The sequence below is a fragment of the Talpa occidentalis genome, unplaced genomic scaffold, assembly GCF_014898055.3.
Source record: "Talpa occidentalis isolate TD23 unplaced genomic scaffold, MPIMG_talOcc4v2.1 talOcc4.13, whole genome shotgun sequence".
NCBI lineage: Eukaryota > Metazoa > Chordata > Mammalia > Eulipotyphla > Talpidae > Talpa > Talpa occidentalis.
This window is the reverse complement of record NW_023601322.1, coordinates 70069207-70086147: the sequence shown is the minus strand read 5'-3', so window position 1 is coordinate 70086147 and position 16941 is coordinate 70069207. Positions and strand designations below refer to the sequence as shown.

At 46.3% G+C, this 16941-nt stretch overlaps 1 protein-coding gene across 11 annotated transcripts in view; it reads right to left on the bottom strand.

The window, feature by feature from the left end:
• The window catches only part of KLHL3 (kelch like family member 3), a 268190-nt gene that overhangs the window by 9728 nt on the left and 241521 nt on the right, over nucleotides 1-16941 (bottom strand). For all 11 annotated transcript variants that reach the window (XM_054694357.1, XM_054694358.1, XM_054694362.1 and 8 more), the window contains 5 exons: nucleotides 11510-11627; nucleotides 10934-11131; nucleotides 9380-9481; nucleotides 5666-5794; nucleotides 1132-1272 (listed from right to left, as the gene is read on the bottom strand). In XM_054694357.1, the coding sequence (XP_054550332.1) occupies nucleotides 1132-1272; nucleotides 5666-5794; nucleotides 9380-9481; nucleotides 10934-11131; nucleotides 11510-11627 (688 nt within the window). The remainder of the gene's footprint in view (nucleotides 1-1131; nucleotides 1273-5665; nucleotides 5795-9379; nucleotides 9482-10933; nucleotides 11132-11509; nucleotides 11628-16941) is intronic.

Below are 16941 nucleotides of genomic sequence, written 5' to 3'. Positions count from 1 at the left end.
ACTGGCTGTCAATTGATAAATGGCCCTCTATTTACACTTCTAACAAGTCAGCTACAGATGGGTTTAACAAACAGGCAATATAACTATTAAGGAATTAAATATGCCTGGAGATAACCGTTTGTCTTACCAGCCATGAAGCTGGACTAAGCCAACACTCTCGTAGAACCAGGAGGCATAAGCCAAGCTATACTAACATAGGACACAAAATAGAGGGCAGAGTTCTGGAAGAAAATAGCTTATAGGGGCATCAGGTTCCAGGAAATAAAAAACTATTTCTTTTTTTTTTTAAGATTTATTTATGCATACAAGAGCTGGGGTGCAGGCCAGAGGTGTGGGGGGTGAGAGGATTCACCAGAGAGAGAGTGGGGAGCAGAACAGGCAGACTGAATGAAATACACTGCTGAGGGGAGCAGCAGGTGAGTCAGGAGAGGTCTGCTGCGCTATTTGGGTAGCTCCCTGGCTGGCCAGGAATTGAACTCATGCTGCAGAGGTTGCAGACTGCTTCATAGACTGCATCTTAACCCCTTATGCCACCAGGAAGGCCCAAAAACTAACTATTTCTAAGGTAAAATCATCCCTACAGAAAGGGAAGGGGAGAAAGGACACTCAGAGAAGGCAACAAGAGATAATCAATCAGGGGCCTGGCTATCCCTGAGAGGAAGACAACTGGTTTCAAGTAGAAAATGGTGGGTCTCATAGCCAGGTGCTGGAAGGTAGAGCCTAGTGTCATGGCCTGATCACATCCTCACAGCCCTGTGCCTTACCCGCCAGAATCTTTGGGCAGAGTCTTTGGGTAGGAGCCGCTGATGGCTTTTCTGAGTCTGCGTCCATATGTGTGCAGGGAAAGTCACCATCATTCACTGGGAGGGAAGGGGCCCTCTACATCTGAGTGGGGGACCCTGTTGCTAGCTTTTGGTGTTCCAACCCCCCCCCGACCCCATCCCCCCCTTCCCCCACCTATTCCCCCTTCCTCCTCCCCAGCCCAGAGTCTATGCAGCAAGCAGACACTCCCTATTCAGTACCTAGGCACGTGCTCAGACTCTGGGAGTCACTCTTCTCAATGACAGCTAGTATTTACACAGAGAAAAGACCCCCAGCCCCCAGGGGGAAAGGAGAGAGCAGTCTTATTACCTGCATTGCGTCGGCACATGTTCATGTCTGCCACCTGCTTCCAAGTGTTTGTTCCAGGATCGTAAACCTCAACGCTCTTCCTCACCAAGGGCCCATCATGTCCACCAGTGGCATACAGCTGTCCGCTGAGAACCCCAACCCCTGAAAGGCAGAGCACAGCGTTCTAGCCTGGGCCTGGCTACCGTGACCAGAAGCTGGGCATTCTGGCATCCTGTCCTAGACAGGCATCACCAACAGGGTGACTTGAGAGTGCTTTATCTCCCTGAACCTCAGTGTCCTCATCTGTAGGACAAATACAATGGCCCTCACATGTCTCTTAAGACTGTCAACCTGAAAGTTTCGAGATAAAAAGCATTTCTATAATATGACCCCATTTCTATGTAAAGAAACAGAAAAATACACACATACACATATATAATCTGTGAATGCTATATATCATTGTATATTATATATTTATATATTATATATATCACCCACCACGACATATTTAATTTGTACATGGGTATAAAATTGGCAAGAGGTTCATATGCAAAGAGAAAAAAAAAAAAGACTGAAAAAAATGCTACACAAACCTTAAGATTAGTCATTTGTTCTCCTTTGCCTATGTATATTGCCTGGTTTGCCTACAGTGTTTTGATTCTTTTGTTTCTCAGCCTTACATTAGTTGAGTGAAGAGTTAGAAATGGAAATGCTCCACAGGAGGTAGGCTGAGATCACAGCGGGAGCTGAAAGCAGCTCTCGCTCACCTTGTGCCACTGGAGCACAGTCGCCATGTTGAAGGCCTGGGCAGAGAGCTCAAACTGCATCATATTCAAGTTTTAGTGAAACCTTTTAATATCCCTTAATGCAAGTCAAGGAAGAAAAAGCCAGAAAGGAGAATGGCAGTGTTCCTAAAAGAGCAACCGACTGGAGGCCAGGATACCTGGGTTTTGGGCCTATGTCTGTAACTTTCCAGGCAGAGAACTTTCCCCTTTCCAGGTCTCAGTTTTCCCATTTGTGAAGTGAGGGAGCTGGATCAGCAGTTCCAATGGGCCACAGGCTATGCCACTGTGAAGACAGGCTACTTCTCCTTCAGCTGGGACACATTTTGAAGACAGGTTCGGGGCCACCCTCCAAGGAACACTAAAGGACTTCAGGTGATTGGGATGGGCGGTCAGGTTTCAGACACAAGGACTCAATTTCAAGAATATCAGCTTCCTATGACCAGGACCATGTTTGCCTTACCCACCTCTATTTCCCTGTGTTTGACAGTAGTAGATTCTTAAGAAAAGTCATTTGGGGCCTCCCTGGTGGCACAAGAGGTTAAGCACAGCACTGTAAAGCTATCTGCAGACTCTGCAACACGAGTTCAATCCCCAGCCGGCCAGGGACCTACCCACATGGCACAGCGGACCTCTCCTGCCTCGCCCGAGCTCCCTTCAGCAGTGTATTTCGTCACTCTGCCTGTTCCCTACTCTGTCTCTGGTGAATCCTCTCATCCCCCACCCCGCACCTCTGGCCTGTACCCCAGTTCTTGTATGCATAAATAAATAAATCTTTTTCTTAAAAAAAAAAAAAGAAAAGAAAAGTCATTTGAATGACAAAATATTTAAAGTCATGCTGAGGTGCCAGTAGTTCCTTGCAGTTGCCACAAATGAACAGCAGGTGGTGGTGGTGTATCAATAATAACAATCAAAAGCCTGGGTTTTAATAAAATTCAGTTGTGTCCAAAGGTGCCTCCCCCCTGGGTCTCCCTAGCCGCGCAAGGGGTTAAGACACAACGTGCATGGAACTAGAAGGAATTATGCTCAGTGAAATAAGCCAGAAGGAAAAAGAAAAATATCAGATGGTTTCACTTATAGCAGGAATATAGGGAATCAAATAAGACATCAGTGTAAAAAAATAATAACAATACAAAACACAACAAAGCAAAAACACAATTATAAATCGGAGACATCCTGCAGGGGAGGAGGAGGGAGAGGGATCAGAGGGAGGGAGGGAGGCGCACAGGGGACTGAGGTGATGGTACAGGGGTGCATTGGGGAAGAAAACTCTATGGGGACTACACCTGAGGGGGTGGAGGGAAGCAAATATTATTTAAAAATGAGCAATGAATGATGTAAAAAAAAATTTAAAAAAAAAAAAAGATGCAACCTATGAAGTTATTGCAGCCTCTGCAGCACAAGTTCGATCCCTGACTGGCCAGGAAGCAACCCACATGGCGCAGCAGACCTCTCCTGTCTTGCGTGCTGCTTCCCTCAGCAGTATTTCAGTCAGTCTGCCTGTTCTGTTCCCCACTCTGTCTCTGGTGAATCCTCTCACCGCTCCCCCACAGTTCTCGTACCCCAGTTCTTGTATGCATAAATAAATCTTAAAAAAAAATTAAAAACAAAAAAACAAAAAACAAAGGTGTTTCCCTGTACAGCAGTTACCAGCCCATCCTGAGACCCAGAGAAGGCCTCTTACCACGACAGCTATCCCCTGGTGTTGTCTACACCCTCTAAAGAAGCAAGTAGCTGCCCGGTACTCAGGGTACCACTAACCTATTACAACTTGTCCATAGTTTCCTGGGCCTAGCGCCAGAGGGGCTCCTGAAACCTCAATGATACTTCAAGAAGCCAGAGGCCTGGGTATCCAGGTCTTTAGACATAGGAAAACACCACCACAACAATGTGAGCTCCCAACTCGAGGTGAGGTGTCCCCAAATCTTAGGGAAGTAAAGCTGTAAAGGAAGGCTGACCTCTGAGCCAGAGACCCAACCTGACAATAACGTCATGAAAGACCCTACCTCTGAGAGAGAGACTACTACCTAAACCGAAGTCACAGGGTCTCCCAAGGACAAAGGCAGTGGAGTTGTTACTGTCCATGCTTCCAGTCCAGGAGTGAGGCAGGAGCGGGCCAGTGATCTCTGATCAGTAATAACCCCTGGGCAGCATGGTAGAGAGAAAGTAGTGTGGCCACCAATGGCAACTCCAAACACAAAATCAGCTTGAACTTTCTAAGGCAGGTCTGTCCTGTGGCTCCACATGAGGCTGCTCCTCCACACTTCCTGCTTGAGATGTTTCTAGAAGAAGCAACACAGCTCAGTGTCTGCTACCCGACCCAGGCTGAGCTGTCCCTACATCCTCAGGCCCTGAAGATGTTCTCCCACCTCCACTCAGACAGAGGATTTCCAGGAAGTAAAATGAAGATTCTATCAGACTTTATAAACCAAAGAGCTTTATAAAAGGAGAAGAACCTCTGGATTTATGAACTGAACTGGTTCCCAGCACCCAATTTTCACATCTGAGGAATCAGAGGCCAGAGAAGGAAGGGTTTGCCCAAGATCACATGGAAAGTCTAAGCAGACCCAGCACTAAAACTCAGGTCTCCTGACTTCCAGACATTTGCTCCACGTTCACTTGGTCAGGACTGGCAGAGACAAGCTCCCTAAAAGAAGCATTCCAAACTCAAATCCTTCTTAAATGGAATTCATACGGCTTTTTCTAATCCATGAGCACACTAGTATTCCTGAAAAATATTAAAATATCATAAATTTTTAAGAATTCTGAGGAAGTGATTCTATGTTTGTTACTATAAAATGAGATCACAGCTTAACCTTCCAAAATACAGACAGACAGGCAGACTGACTGAGAGAACAATATTGGTGGTGGGGTTGTGGCTTGCCTTCCCAGAAGTTTTGCAGTCTTCCTGCCAGCCCCAGGTTGGTTATCAGTCACCACTCCCCACAGGAACCAGGACAGAGTCAGCGTCCTGTGCCCGCCTATCCTCGCAGACCCTTTCCTCTGGGCTGCTAAGATGATGGCAGAAGACAAAGCAGGGAAGAAGGGGGTTTGCTCCACTTCCTGCAAAATCCCCAAGGACTGCACAAGCTCTAGTCTTCCCACAGGAAGCGGAAGTGGGTCATGTTTGGGAAGTCATTCATTTCCCTTGTGGGGGAGGGGGGTAAACAGACCTAAGTTTTCCCCAAAAAGGAACACTACTAATAGTATGAATTTCAAGACAGAGACTCTAGATAGGTGAGCTTTGCCCACTGAAGACGGGCACCACGCTTATGGCACTACTTCAGAAGACTACGATAAAAAATTTGAGGGTCAAAAAAGCTAACTTTGGAGACAGATCTGAATAGGAATCCTGACTCTATCAGTTACTAATGATATGGAACAAATTATTCAAAACCCTGATCCACTTACATTCTAAGTCTGTTAAGTGGAATTAACACTGTATCTACATTTTTAAGGCTCCGGTGAAGATTAAATAAATTGAGGCACAGAAAGTGTATATAGGATAGCAGCTTGTACGAGGCAAGATTTCAATTCCAAGAAACAGAAGGATGGATGATGTAGAGAATCCTATCTCATCTCTTCTCTAGCAAAGTGACTCCCCAGGAAAGGTTCATTATCTGTGTTTGTGTTGAACTTCAAAGGTACTTATATACATTAAAAGGAAAGAAAAGGGAGGTAAAAGAAGGCTGAATGTCAAGTTGTTGGTCTCAAGATCCACCTATGAGCAGATCAGAGTGAGCCTGCTCCAAGGCTCCCACGCAACCCCATACCTGCGCCACTGCGACGAGTGCTCATATCCGCCACATATGTCCACTCGTTGGTTGCTGGGTTGTACTGCTCCACGGTGCTCAGGCACTGGCGGGAAGCCCCATCATAACCCCCAACAGCATATAGCTTCCCTGGAACAGAAAAAGTAAGTAGGTAAGGGGTGGTGCCAGCTACACTGGCAAGGAAACAGAGCAGGCCAAAACCCCATCTTTAACACACTAGAGCATCCTCACCTCCATCAGTGTTCAGGATATTTCCTCCAGGGGACCAAAAACTCACTAGCCAGGCCAAGCACCCTGCACATCTCTGCTTGCTTCCTCTTAAGCCATAAGATACTAAGAAGCAGCACATGGAATCTCTTTGTAGATAAGCTCCCCAAATATCCAGCAGGAAGCTGGGTATTTGGTGCCTTAGGGGTCCAGTGCACTGTTGCTAGTGAACTACATTAGCTCTTCTTCAGAAGGAGGCACTGGAGAGCTGAAAAGCTAGAGGTGCCAGCTAGAGGCAGGCAGACTGACTTTCTGGCTAAAGACTCTTAACAGCAAGCAGAATAAATATGAAAAATTATTTTTCAACAAGAAACCCAACCCTGTCTTTGCCATGGTTTGTACCCAGTTCACAACTCTGGCAGTGGTGGAGCCCTGTGCGTGTACGGGGGGATGGGAGGTGGGGGCTGGACTTTATCTGCAGATTCCCTTGTAATCTCTGAGCTATGCACAAGAGCTCTGAAGCACCATCACCTATTTTAAAAATACAAATACTATAAGCTCTTCTCCAGGTGCATCATTTCTGCCTGGGGCTAAGCACTAGGTTAGGCAAAAGGGCTGGAAATTGGTATTTGAGCTCTCCAAGTGCAGAGATTCAAATGTTCTGAGTCTAACATCATCTTAGAATACGTGGGGTGGGGAGAGAGGATGAATGTGGGGGGGGATGGGAGGAGGAGTCCTATCTCACCTGCTTTGCAGGGTGTAGTCTTTTGGGGGACCATGCAGTTATAACAAGAATCTTAAACATTAGCTGAATAATGCATATAAACACCCCAAATTCAAATCCACTTAAAAATATTATTTAATGAGAAATTTTTTGTCATTATGTGCTTTCCTCATGAAGAGATGCCAAGAGTACAGCCTGTATATTAAAATCAGCAACTATTTTGGGCCTCCCTGGTGGCGCAGGGAGGCTGTCCGCAGCCTCTGCAGTGCAGGTTTGATCCTGGCTGGCCGGCGAGAATCCCACATGGCGAAGCAGACCTCTCCTGTCTCGCCCGCTGCTCCCCTCAGCAGTGTATTTCATCAGTCTGCCTGTTCTGTTCCTCGCTCTGTTTCCGGTGAATCCTCTCACCCTCCCGTGCATCTGGCCTGTACCCCAGTTCTTGCATAAAAATAAATAAATCTTTAAAAAAAAATCAGCAACTATTTTAACTTAGAGAAAGATTCCCACTCAAAACTACATTCTACAATCAGAACTATTTCCGTATCATATGTAAAATTATGTCTTCTCTCATCATGAAACCTCATTTTGTTTTCTGCCTCACGGTCCTCTCAAGACCTTCTAAAAGACAGGGACACCTCCTCCCTGGTTCTGTCCCCACCTAAGTCAGATGGAAAACATGTGACTCAGCAGCTGTCAGGGTCCAGGCCACACTCACCATGTGCTCTAACTTGGATGCAGCCACCTACCCTCCAGCTGTCCACTACTTGTCATAGCTCCTCGGGGAGGAAAAAGGCCCAGGATGTGGAAAAGACAAGAAGTTCTCTAGGGTGAACCCAGCAGACTCAAAGCCTTATTCTTCTAACACCTGATTTCCAATCCGTCAGGAGCTTCTGCCTAAAAGTGTCTCTTCACTGTCCCTTTTCCTAAGGAGGGATTCTCCCAGGCCTCCAGCAGCAAATGATCCTGATTATGTGCTCCTCCCACCTCCAACATCATCCAGACTCCAGAGCCACAGAAAAGAGACAGTGAGATGGAGGAGAGTAGAGCCCACAGTGAAGCAGAGTTTACCTCTGACATTCTCACAAAAGCTATAAATTGAACTCTCTGCTGCCCCAGGATGACCCACAGCCAAAAGTGTTTCAAATTCAGGATGAACAAGAGAATTCCCAGTCTGTTCACTGGGCATGCAACAGAACAGCACTGCCTCTCACACACAACGCTCACACAGGCCTTCCCCAAAGGGTGTACTTAAATTACTACCACAAAGAAGCCTGTCTAACTCCATTAGCCATTCCAACCCTGATTCAGCTGAAAAAAGACCCACTCAGGGTTTCTCCTTGAGTCTATTAACAGGGGGTTGCTATTTTTAACCCCTATTCTATTGTTTGATATTCTTGGCTAAGGAACAAGGGGGAGAATGGGAAGGTGGCGAGACAAAGCACTTACATTTGGCAGAAAAATCAATTTCTGTTCCACCATGAAGATGTGATGACAAGACACAATTGATCTTGGTAGGAGGACAAAATCCTTGCACACTAGATGGCTTTTTCAGTATTTTAGAACAATATACTTTAAATGAAAATTTAATCTCTACATACTGGTACCCACACAGAAATGCAGCGACTGAGAAACGTCTAACTCACTGCACGTTACAGTCTCCCAAAGCATGCGTCTGTGACCGTGTGTGTGCAGGTGAGAGACAGAGAACGTCCACAGACAGGTCTGAATATACGGCTATCCCAGCTAAATCCCCACTTAGGGACAGGTTAATGAATCAGTATTGTCCTGCTAAGTATAACATTTTAGGTCAACTAATAGTCTATGTTTTAATACACTGAATTCACACATATTTATAAAATTCCTGCCTAATAGCCCTTGCGAATTGTCTGAAGGGGTATAGCACAGTAGAAAGGGCACTGAGTTAGGAATCAGAAGACCTGGGTTCAAGGACTTGTGCTATTTACTAACGGGAATATCACTTAACCCTCTGGGACTCTGTTTCCCCAAATGGGGACTGGAAAAAAAATCTAAGTCCTGCCTATGTCCTTCAGAAAGGTTTTAGGGACAAAATGAGAAACTGGATGTGAAGGCTTTACAAACAACAGACCTCTCCACTCCCTCCCATCTCAGCCACACCCTCCCAGCTAGAGCAAGACTTAAGTACAACTTGCCCTGCAGTGTTTGTAACAGAAGAGGGGCCCACCTCTCTCGACTCTCTTAGTGTTGGACATAAAAGCATGAAGACAAAATTAATTAAGCACAATTAACTCACCCTGTCCACACCATGCTCCTCGGCTATATAGTCATGTGTGGCTTAATAGTGGGGATATATTCTGAGAAATAAGATTCTTAGGAGATTCTGTCATTGTACAGATGTCAGCGAGGACTCACACAACCTCGATGGTGGAGCACACACCTAGGCTGTATGTAGGGAACACTGTCAGAAGCGCAGTGCATCATCGGCTGAAATGTTCTATGCGGTGCATGAATGTATACTGGCTCTCAAATGCCCACTCTTCTCTCCTCTCTCCTGCAGTAGAGCTATTGATAAGTCACCAAAGCGAAAGGCGGGCATTTCCCCTCCAGGCTCTTCTACTCCCACCCAACCTAGCTGGCCACTTTATTAGCCTTGGCCTAGTAGCTTCACCTCTGAGTTTCAACTACATTTATCTGTTAAGTCAAGATACTAATGCATGACTCGGAGCAGTGACATGAGGAATAGAGCCAGGACAAAGCCCGTGGGCCAGGGCAGGGACAGAACACCACCTGCTGCTGCTCCTTACCCTCCACGACGCCCACACCCACACTGCTCCGCCGTGTGTTCATCGGGGCCACAAAGAACCACTCGTTGGTCTTGTAGCTGTAGGCTTCCACCGACGCTAGGCCTGGGAGACAAGAGATTCGTGATTTGCAGGAATCAGACCTAACCCTGCTGTGCCGAGCAACAGTGATGATAGGGGAAGAACACAGATCTGGGATCCAGAAACCCGGGTGCTGGCTCAGCACCACCTCTGCCTCACCATGCATGGTGGCACCTGTCTGCAGCACGTCTGCAATGTGTCTACCTAGGGGCCACTAAGACCTGACCCAAAGGGCGGGCTGACAAGATAGGGGATGTAACTGCAGTACCCTGCAAACATAAATCATTATTCCTACAGAATGGAATAAATGCCCGAGTCTGCTTCACTGAACACCTACAGTAAACTCTGGCCCCTTGTTTTTGCCTATCTCAGAAGTCAGAAAGCTGACAACGTGCCCGCCCAGCCTCCCAAGGTATGATCAGTCAATGAGGCCTAAGCAGTAGGCTGATTCGGAGATTTCTGAAAAGCCTTTGCTTTCCTGATATGGTGCTACTTCAAGTCCAAGCTCATTTGCTCCCTGCAACACAAATGTGTGGGCTAGTGCTATCTTGTGATCAGGTGGATAAGGCCAACAAACCCTTAAAGAACGTGGCCCCCAAATCCTTAAATAGACCAAGTCAGCAATTGATAATCTCTGGCCATCTTGTTTCATGAGTAAAACAAAATCTCTTGCTTGTTTAAGCTACAGTTTAGTCAGATTCTCTACTGAAAGTGAGATACTGCTATCTATTCCTAGATACTGCTCTCGAGAAGCAGCCTCTGAAGGGGCCAAAGACCCTAGAATTATGTGAGTAAGGCAAAGAGAAGGCTGGAAAAGGTCACCAGTTGGGAAGACACAAATGGAAATTCAGAAATATTAAAAAATATTACTTTCCATGTGTCCCCAGGGGCCAAAGGGCATCATTTTGGTTTAACAGAGTCACTGTCTATAGAGTCACTGTCTATAGAGTCTCAGTGATATGAGAAATGACATAATTTCTCCAAGTCCATGTCCACTAATAGTTTATAGATCCAGCTTTGCGTAGGTAAAAAACAGGCACCAGGGAGCAACACTGCCTGGCATTGCCATGCTAAGCTTCAGGGGGCCAGTAGAGAGGCAAGGGACAAAATCTGTGGCCAGTGCCAGGGCGCTTGCTACAGTCCAACTTCACCTCCCTCGTGTGTCCAGTAGAGGACTCGGACCACAGCTTTGGGTACCCTGAACTAAACATGCTCTTTGTCTAAGTTATTGGGCTCCCAGACGCTGGGAAGAAGAGAAGAGCCTCTCCTGAGACTGAGGTCCTCCCGAGAGGCCTAGAAATGATCACACATGGCAGTTAGACATTCTGTGTGTAGGTTGGCCTGGCTCTGAAACCAAGCCGGTGAGGCGTGAGGCACAGCAATGAAGGCCAGAAGCTATGCTCAAGAACCGGCTGCGCAAGTCAGAGGTGTACGGAAGGCGCGTCATACAGGGACAGGGAAGTGTCTAGGACCTACCAGTGCTGCCATCAAATCCCCCCACGGCGTAGAGCAGGTCATTGAGGACGGCTGCACCCAGTGTGCTCCTGCGCTCCTGCATGCTGGCAATGGACGTCCACTGGTCCTTCACACCGTCGTACACATCCACAGTCCGCACTCGCAGAGAGCCGTTAAACCCGCCCACGGCATACACGTGGCCAGCCATGAACACCACGCCTGAGGCACAGGAAACCAAGGTACCGGGGTCACTTCATGCAAGATGTGTTGATGGGTGGCAGTGGAGGACTAAGGCGGGAGTGTAATTTCCCATGGAAGGTGCTCTCCAATTTTAGATATTTGGAGGTCACCGAGAGACTCATTGGATTTCTTTTCATATTTGCTTCTCTACTTTTTGTTGGATTCAAGCAAACACTTGGATTAGTGTGAATTCCCTAAGTACATAAGAAGTGACTCCAGAAGGGGGCAGTTGGGGAAGGATGGGGAAAGGAGTCTGTAGTGCACAGACGTGTGAGGAAACAGGAGACGTGTGGATTTCCACCCCTAGCAGAGACCAGCCGGGCCAGGCAGGCTGCGACAGGAGGTTGCGCTGCTCACCTGCTCTGCATCTCCTGGAGGGAAGCTCAGCAATCTGGTCCCACCGGTCCTCCTCGAAATCATAGCACTCAACGCTGCGGATCGCCTTGGGAGCCTGCCCACCGACCACGATCATGACCTCCAGAAAGACAAGTGGACGTTACTGGGTCTCCCCAACATCCAGTTTGTGGGTGACCTGCCCCTGTACTTCCACATACTTACTGCCCGAGGGTGCTGGGTGAGATGCCAGTTTACAGAGCTGTAAACAGGAAGGTGTTGGCCCTAGCCACCAATGGGGAGGAATAGACAAGGAAACCCTAACAAGCATCTTCCACAGAAACATAATCAGAAGCTCTGTGCTTCCCAAGTACCCCTGCCGGGGCTGTGCATCTTCTGCAATCTCAGTGTCTGCAAGGACCTGGGTGGGGTGGAAGTGAGGTTATATTTTACACCAAATACACTTGACTGTATTTCAGAAAAGGGTGCAGAATTTGGATGCATTTTTCAGACAAAATTATTTCCAAAATATTTATTGTGCTATGGGAGAATTTCTGTGATATGCTGCTTTGTGGTGGTCACCTCAAAAATGTATTTGAGGGCCTCCCCTGGTGGCGCAGCGGTTGAGCGCTGGGCTGCGTGGCTGCCTGCAGCCTCTGCAGCACCAGTTCATTCCCCGGCCGCCGGCAAGGGTCCCACAAAAAAAAAAAAAATGTATTTGACTGATGATGTTCTGTAAGAGTACTGACCATACTGTCTCCACACATGAGGTAGCTACCGCAGTCAGCACTGTGAGATGTGTGGTCACTTGCTTGATACCACACTCTGTGAAGGAGATATTATCCCTCACATTGACAAATGAGGAAAGTAAAACTCAGAGCACATAGGTGAATGGGCCAAGGTCACCCAGTTGAACATGGCAGGACAGAGACTGAAAGCTAACACCAAGTCTACCTGACAGAAGTGAGGCCAGACCCACGACGCCCCTAGAGAGGGAGGCTGTGAGGACAGCTCACTGCACCTTCAAGCCACAGGACATATTTCATTAATGGATTATGAGACCAAGTGAATGGATGTGACCAGTATACTATCAAGAGGACATCACAGAAAGTATAGCATATTATTTCAAAAAATATTTGTCCTGGATATATACACCTATGTATCATATTACTAATAAACAACATTTAAAGTGACACCATTAACAAACTTCACATATTTTAATAAACCTGCGCAAAGTCATGGCTGTCCCCATACTGACACCTCACTCCATAACTGGGATCCTACATGGATTTTCTCATTAACTGTCACCTGCCTTAATTACCCCAGTGGTTCTCAAACTTCAGTGAGCATCAGAACTTCTATAGATTCTGTTACAACACAAATGGCTGGGCCTGACCCATGAGTATCTGAATCTGCATCTCTAACAAGCACCAGGGAATGCTGAGGCTGCTGTCTGGGACTCTTACTTGGACAACCTCTGTTTTAGCCCATGGACAACAGGGACCTGCTGATGAAGTGCCATTAACATTGTCTGCATTACAGTAGCTCCCCCTTATCCAAGGTTTCACTTCCATGGTTTCTGTTACCCGTGATCAACTATGATCCAAAAATATGTACAATAAGATGTTTTGAGAGAAAGAGAGAGACCACCTTCACATGACTTTTATTACAGCATGTTGTTAAAAACTCTTCTATTTTGCTATTATTGTTGTTAATCTTTGACTATCCCTAATTAGTAAATTACATTTTATAACAGGAACGTATGTAAAAGGAAAAACACATTATACATGGGATTGGTGCTATCCTTGAATACATATCCTTCGAATATATGCCCTGCAAATAAGGGTGAGTTACTGTGTGAATGATCGTGGTGCTCTGCACTTCCCCACATGGTATTTTGGGAGACAAGAACCATCATCACAGGAGTTCATGTCTCATGTAAACATTACCCACCATAGGGGGCAGCAGAACCAGGCTGATAATCAATGCTCAAGATGAATCGTACACACCCCAGGATTTCAGGTTCAGGGTTCCCCTCGGCCCGTGTGGGTGTGTACCAGTCGTCAGAGTGAGTCTACAGCTGTTTGTGCCCTAATGTGGGTAACCACTGATCAAAAGCTCAGAATTTTGATGACTCCTGGAATATCCCCAAAAGAACCCAGGATATATAATCCAGGCCTTGAGCTGCTGCTGCTTCCAGAAATAAACATTCTGCATTTGATTCTCCTTCAAGCCTCAGCTCAGTGTCCTCTGCTCTGTGTCAAGAGCAGCCCTTTTCAGAGAAACGTTGAAGTCTACATACCTTCCCTCTGTGCTTCTTTGCTTAGAGAGGCATCCACAAACAATTCACAGGAATGTTAATGAACAGACTCCAGCAAACTTTAGATAATGCCCAGCCGACTTCTCCAGGGCTGAATGATTTACCCTACATTTATAAACATACCTAGAACTTCCATCGGCCCTCTGGTTTTCGGTTAGTAAAGCTAAAAGGAAGGCAAAGTATTGCTGGGACTTTCTTTAAAATATGATTTTGGGGGCAGTGTGAGAATTAAGCAAGTTTTTCATCTTCTTTTTGCAATGATCTCAGGTACCCTGTACCTCTCAAATACTATTTCTTCTCCTTGAAACATTTCTCCCTTTCTGGTCCCTCAGCTTTAACACCTGCTTACCCTTCAGGTCTCAGGAGGGCCTCTCTGATCTCCAAATCTGAGGTACATGTCGCTCTCTGGATCACGCATGCTCTGTGTTCTCCCACTAACACCACCCCGCACTGTGCTGTAACCATCTGGTGACCTCGTCCTCCCTCCTAGACAGTGAGTCCGGTTGGGACAGAAAATTGACTTGCCTCAGTCATGAAGATAAGCCTAGGGCCTTACTTACATTGCCAGCAACAGTGAGGGCTCATATACTTATTTGAAATAGAATGAATGAATGAGTACACAGAGCATACAAAGAGTCAAATGCAAAGAATTAAAGGTCACTTTTTGCATTAACACATGTTGGAACACCAGATTACAATTCTTAGGACACTGAGGAAAAGAAGATAATAAGACAAAGCGTTTCTCTCACTTTTAACTCAATCAACGGCAGACAAGCTGCTCAGTCTTTGCACAAGTTATCAGGCTTCTTCTGTAAATTAAAAAAAAAAAAAAGGCAAAGCTTTCGGGGAAGCTCACCATGCCCCAGAAGTCATCTTCCACCAGGGTGGAGAGACACACACAGTCACACTGGAGAGACTTCAGTGCTCGTCTCTGAGAATTTTCATAATAACACAAAAACAATATTATAGGAATGCAGTATGTTTAATGCTGAAGCAAAACCTGAGTAGAAAGACAAAAATAACACAGGAACAAAGCTTTCAAAATAAATGTGCCGTTGAGGTCATAAAACCACTGATGAAAGACATTTTTAATATTAAAAACTTGCAAAATCATCTGAAAAGAGCACATTGTGAGGTGCAGGACCGTCAGTTTCTGGATGGGCAGGACCGTCAGTTTCTGGAAATGTGGAGAAGCCAAAGGTTGATGTGTACCTTCTGCTTCTCTCACAAGCACAAGAAATCCAATTTCTATGGGCCTCTTGCAGGAAGCCATCACAGAGGAGCACTGCTCTCATCATCATCATGTAATCATGCAGAGGGAGAAAAAATTTCCTGCCCTGAATACTAGTGGATGGTTGTTTCCATAGATACCTGACCTAAGCAACCAATTAGACAAAAATGGGTATTCTCCTGAGCCTCCATGTATTACATCTCTGAAATCATAAACTCCTAGCTACTCAAGAAGACCACAGGATATGAGGGCAAAAGGTGACTTGAACTTTCTATTCCACAAGCCCTCATTTCACATTTCCAGAAAAACTCTTGCCCAAAGAGTTCAACAGGTATATTTCTTTATTTCCCCAAATTCCCCCAAATTCCAACTTACTGAAGATTTATAATGCCTTTCATAGAAATGACTGAATCAAATCAGCTTATTTAACAGTGACTATTTTTAAAATGTAGGCTTTAAGGTAACCCTGAGTAACAACTACCTACCAGCTAATGAACTGGTTCTAGGCTAACAATTATGCTACACTGAACATAATGTGAATGTTTGCTTGAGAACTATCAAGTCCCTGGGAGGTGTCATAAGTACCTTGGAGGCCTGAACACAAGTCTCCACTGCCATTGTGTTGTGGACAACAGAAGTTCTGGGGAAGGGAAGGTTCTGCCTGGCAGAATACAGGAAAGCTAGACTCATTCTGACGGGGTAGCTGTTGGACAACTCAAAAGGAAAACACTTTCACTTTGGAAAGAAAAATGACCATTTGCTTTAGGGAGTTTGTGAGATCATGGAAAGAATGATTCCTTAGGAAGGAAATTTCATTCCCAGCATAACAAAACAACTTTAAAATAAATATATAACACTATCTCTTTCACATGGATGTTTCAGACTCTACCAGTGTGACTGTGAAAATGAGGGCATGTTGGTTCTTCTTCACTGCGTCTGATGGCTATCATGCACCAGAAACTGGCCAGGGAAAGGGGCAGCTGCCAAACAGAACAGAGCTTTCCACTTCAAAACCCTAATCCTAACTCATCAGTCATTAGAGTCTCCTCTAAGGTGAGAGGAACAGCTTGGGCTCTGCACACTCTTTTCATCAGGCAAGAGTAGAGTAGAGTATGTGTCCAAACTCTCTTCCATGACCGGTGAGCTGGGCAGAAGGCAGGCCCAGCCAGTCGGTCCCTCGGGCCAGGGCAGGAAGCGAGAGTCTCTCTTACCCTGGTGCGTGGGGCCGCAGGGCTAACACCAAAAATTCATCCGAAGGAGCATGTCCAGGTCCAGGCAGATGACTTGTCCCAGCAGGTTCCTGAGCAACAGGTGCTCCAGGCCAGGACAGACAGCTAAGGTGCAGAGACAGTGGGAGGGGATGTGGGGGTGGGAGGGGACACAAGACCCAGAGGGTGAGAGAAGCAGGAAAATGGTCTTTGGAGTTGGGCACCCCTGGGCTCAAATATCAGCCCAGTCACCTAACAGCTCTGTGCCCTGGGCAAGTCACTGAGCCTCGCTAAGCCTGACTTTCCTCACCTGTACTAGGATGTTTCTCATACGGGTGTCAGGAAACTTAAATGCTAGAAAGCACAGTGCTTGTTAAATAACACACACTAAATGCTAGCTTCTATTTTTAGATCAACACCAGCACCAAGCCTATTGTTTAAAGAGGTTGCTGAAAAATAGACTCCCAATAATGGTAGAAAAGGATGCACATGATTTGTGAATGGGAGGGTGAGCACAGCTCAGCTCAGGGGGATGGTGGGGCTTTTTCAGGGCGCCGGAATGTCTGTCAGCCTATCAGGACAGAACAAATGGCTTCGGTCCATTTAAAAGACCAAAATGGAAGAAGTGGTGTCCACACAGGGGTCTGAGCCCCAGTGAGAAGTCAGCCTATCCACAGTCTTGGCTTCTAACAGCATC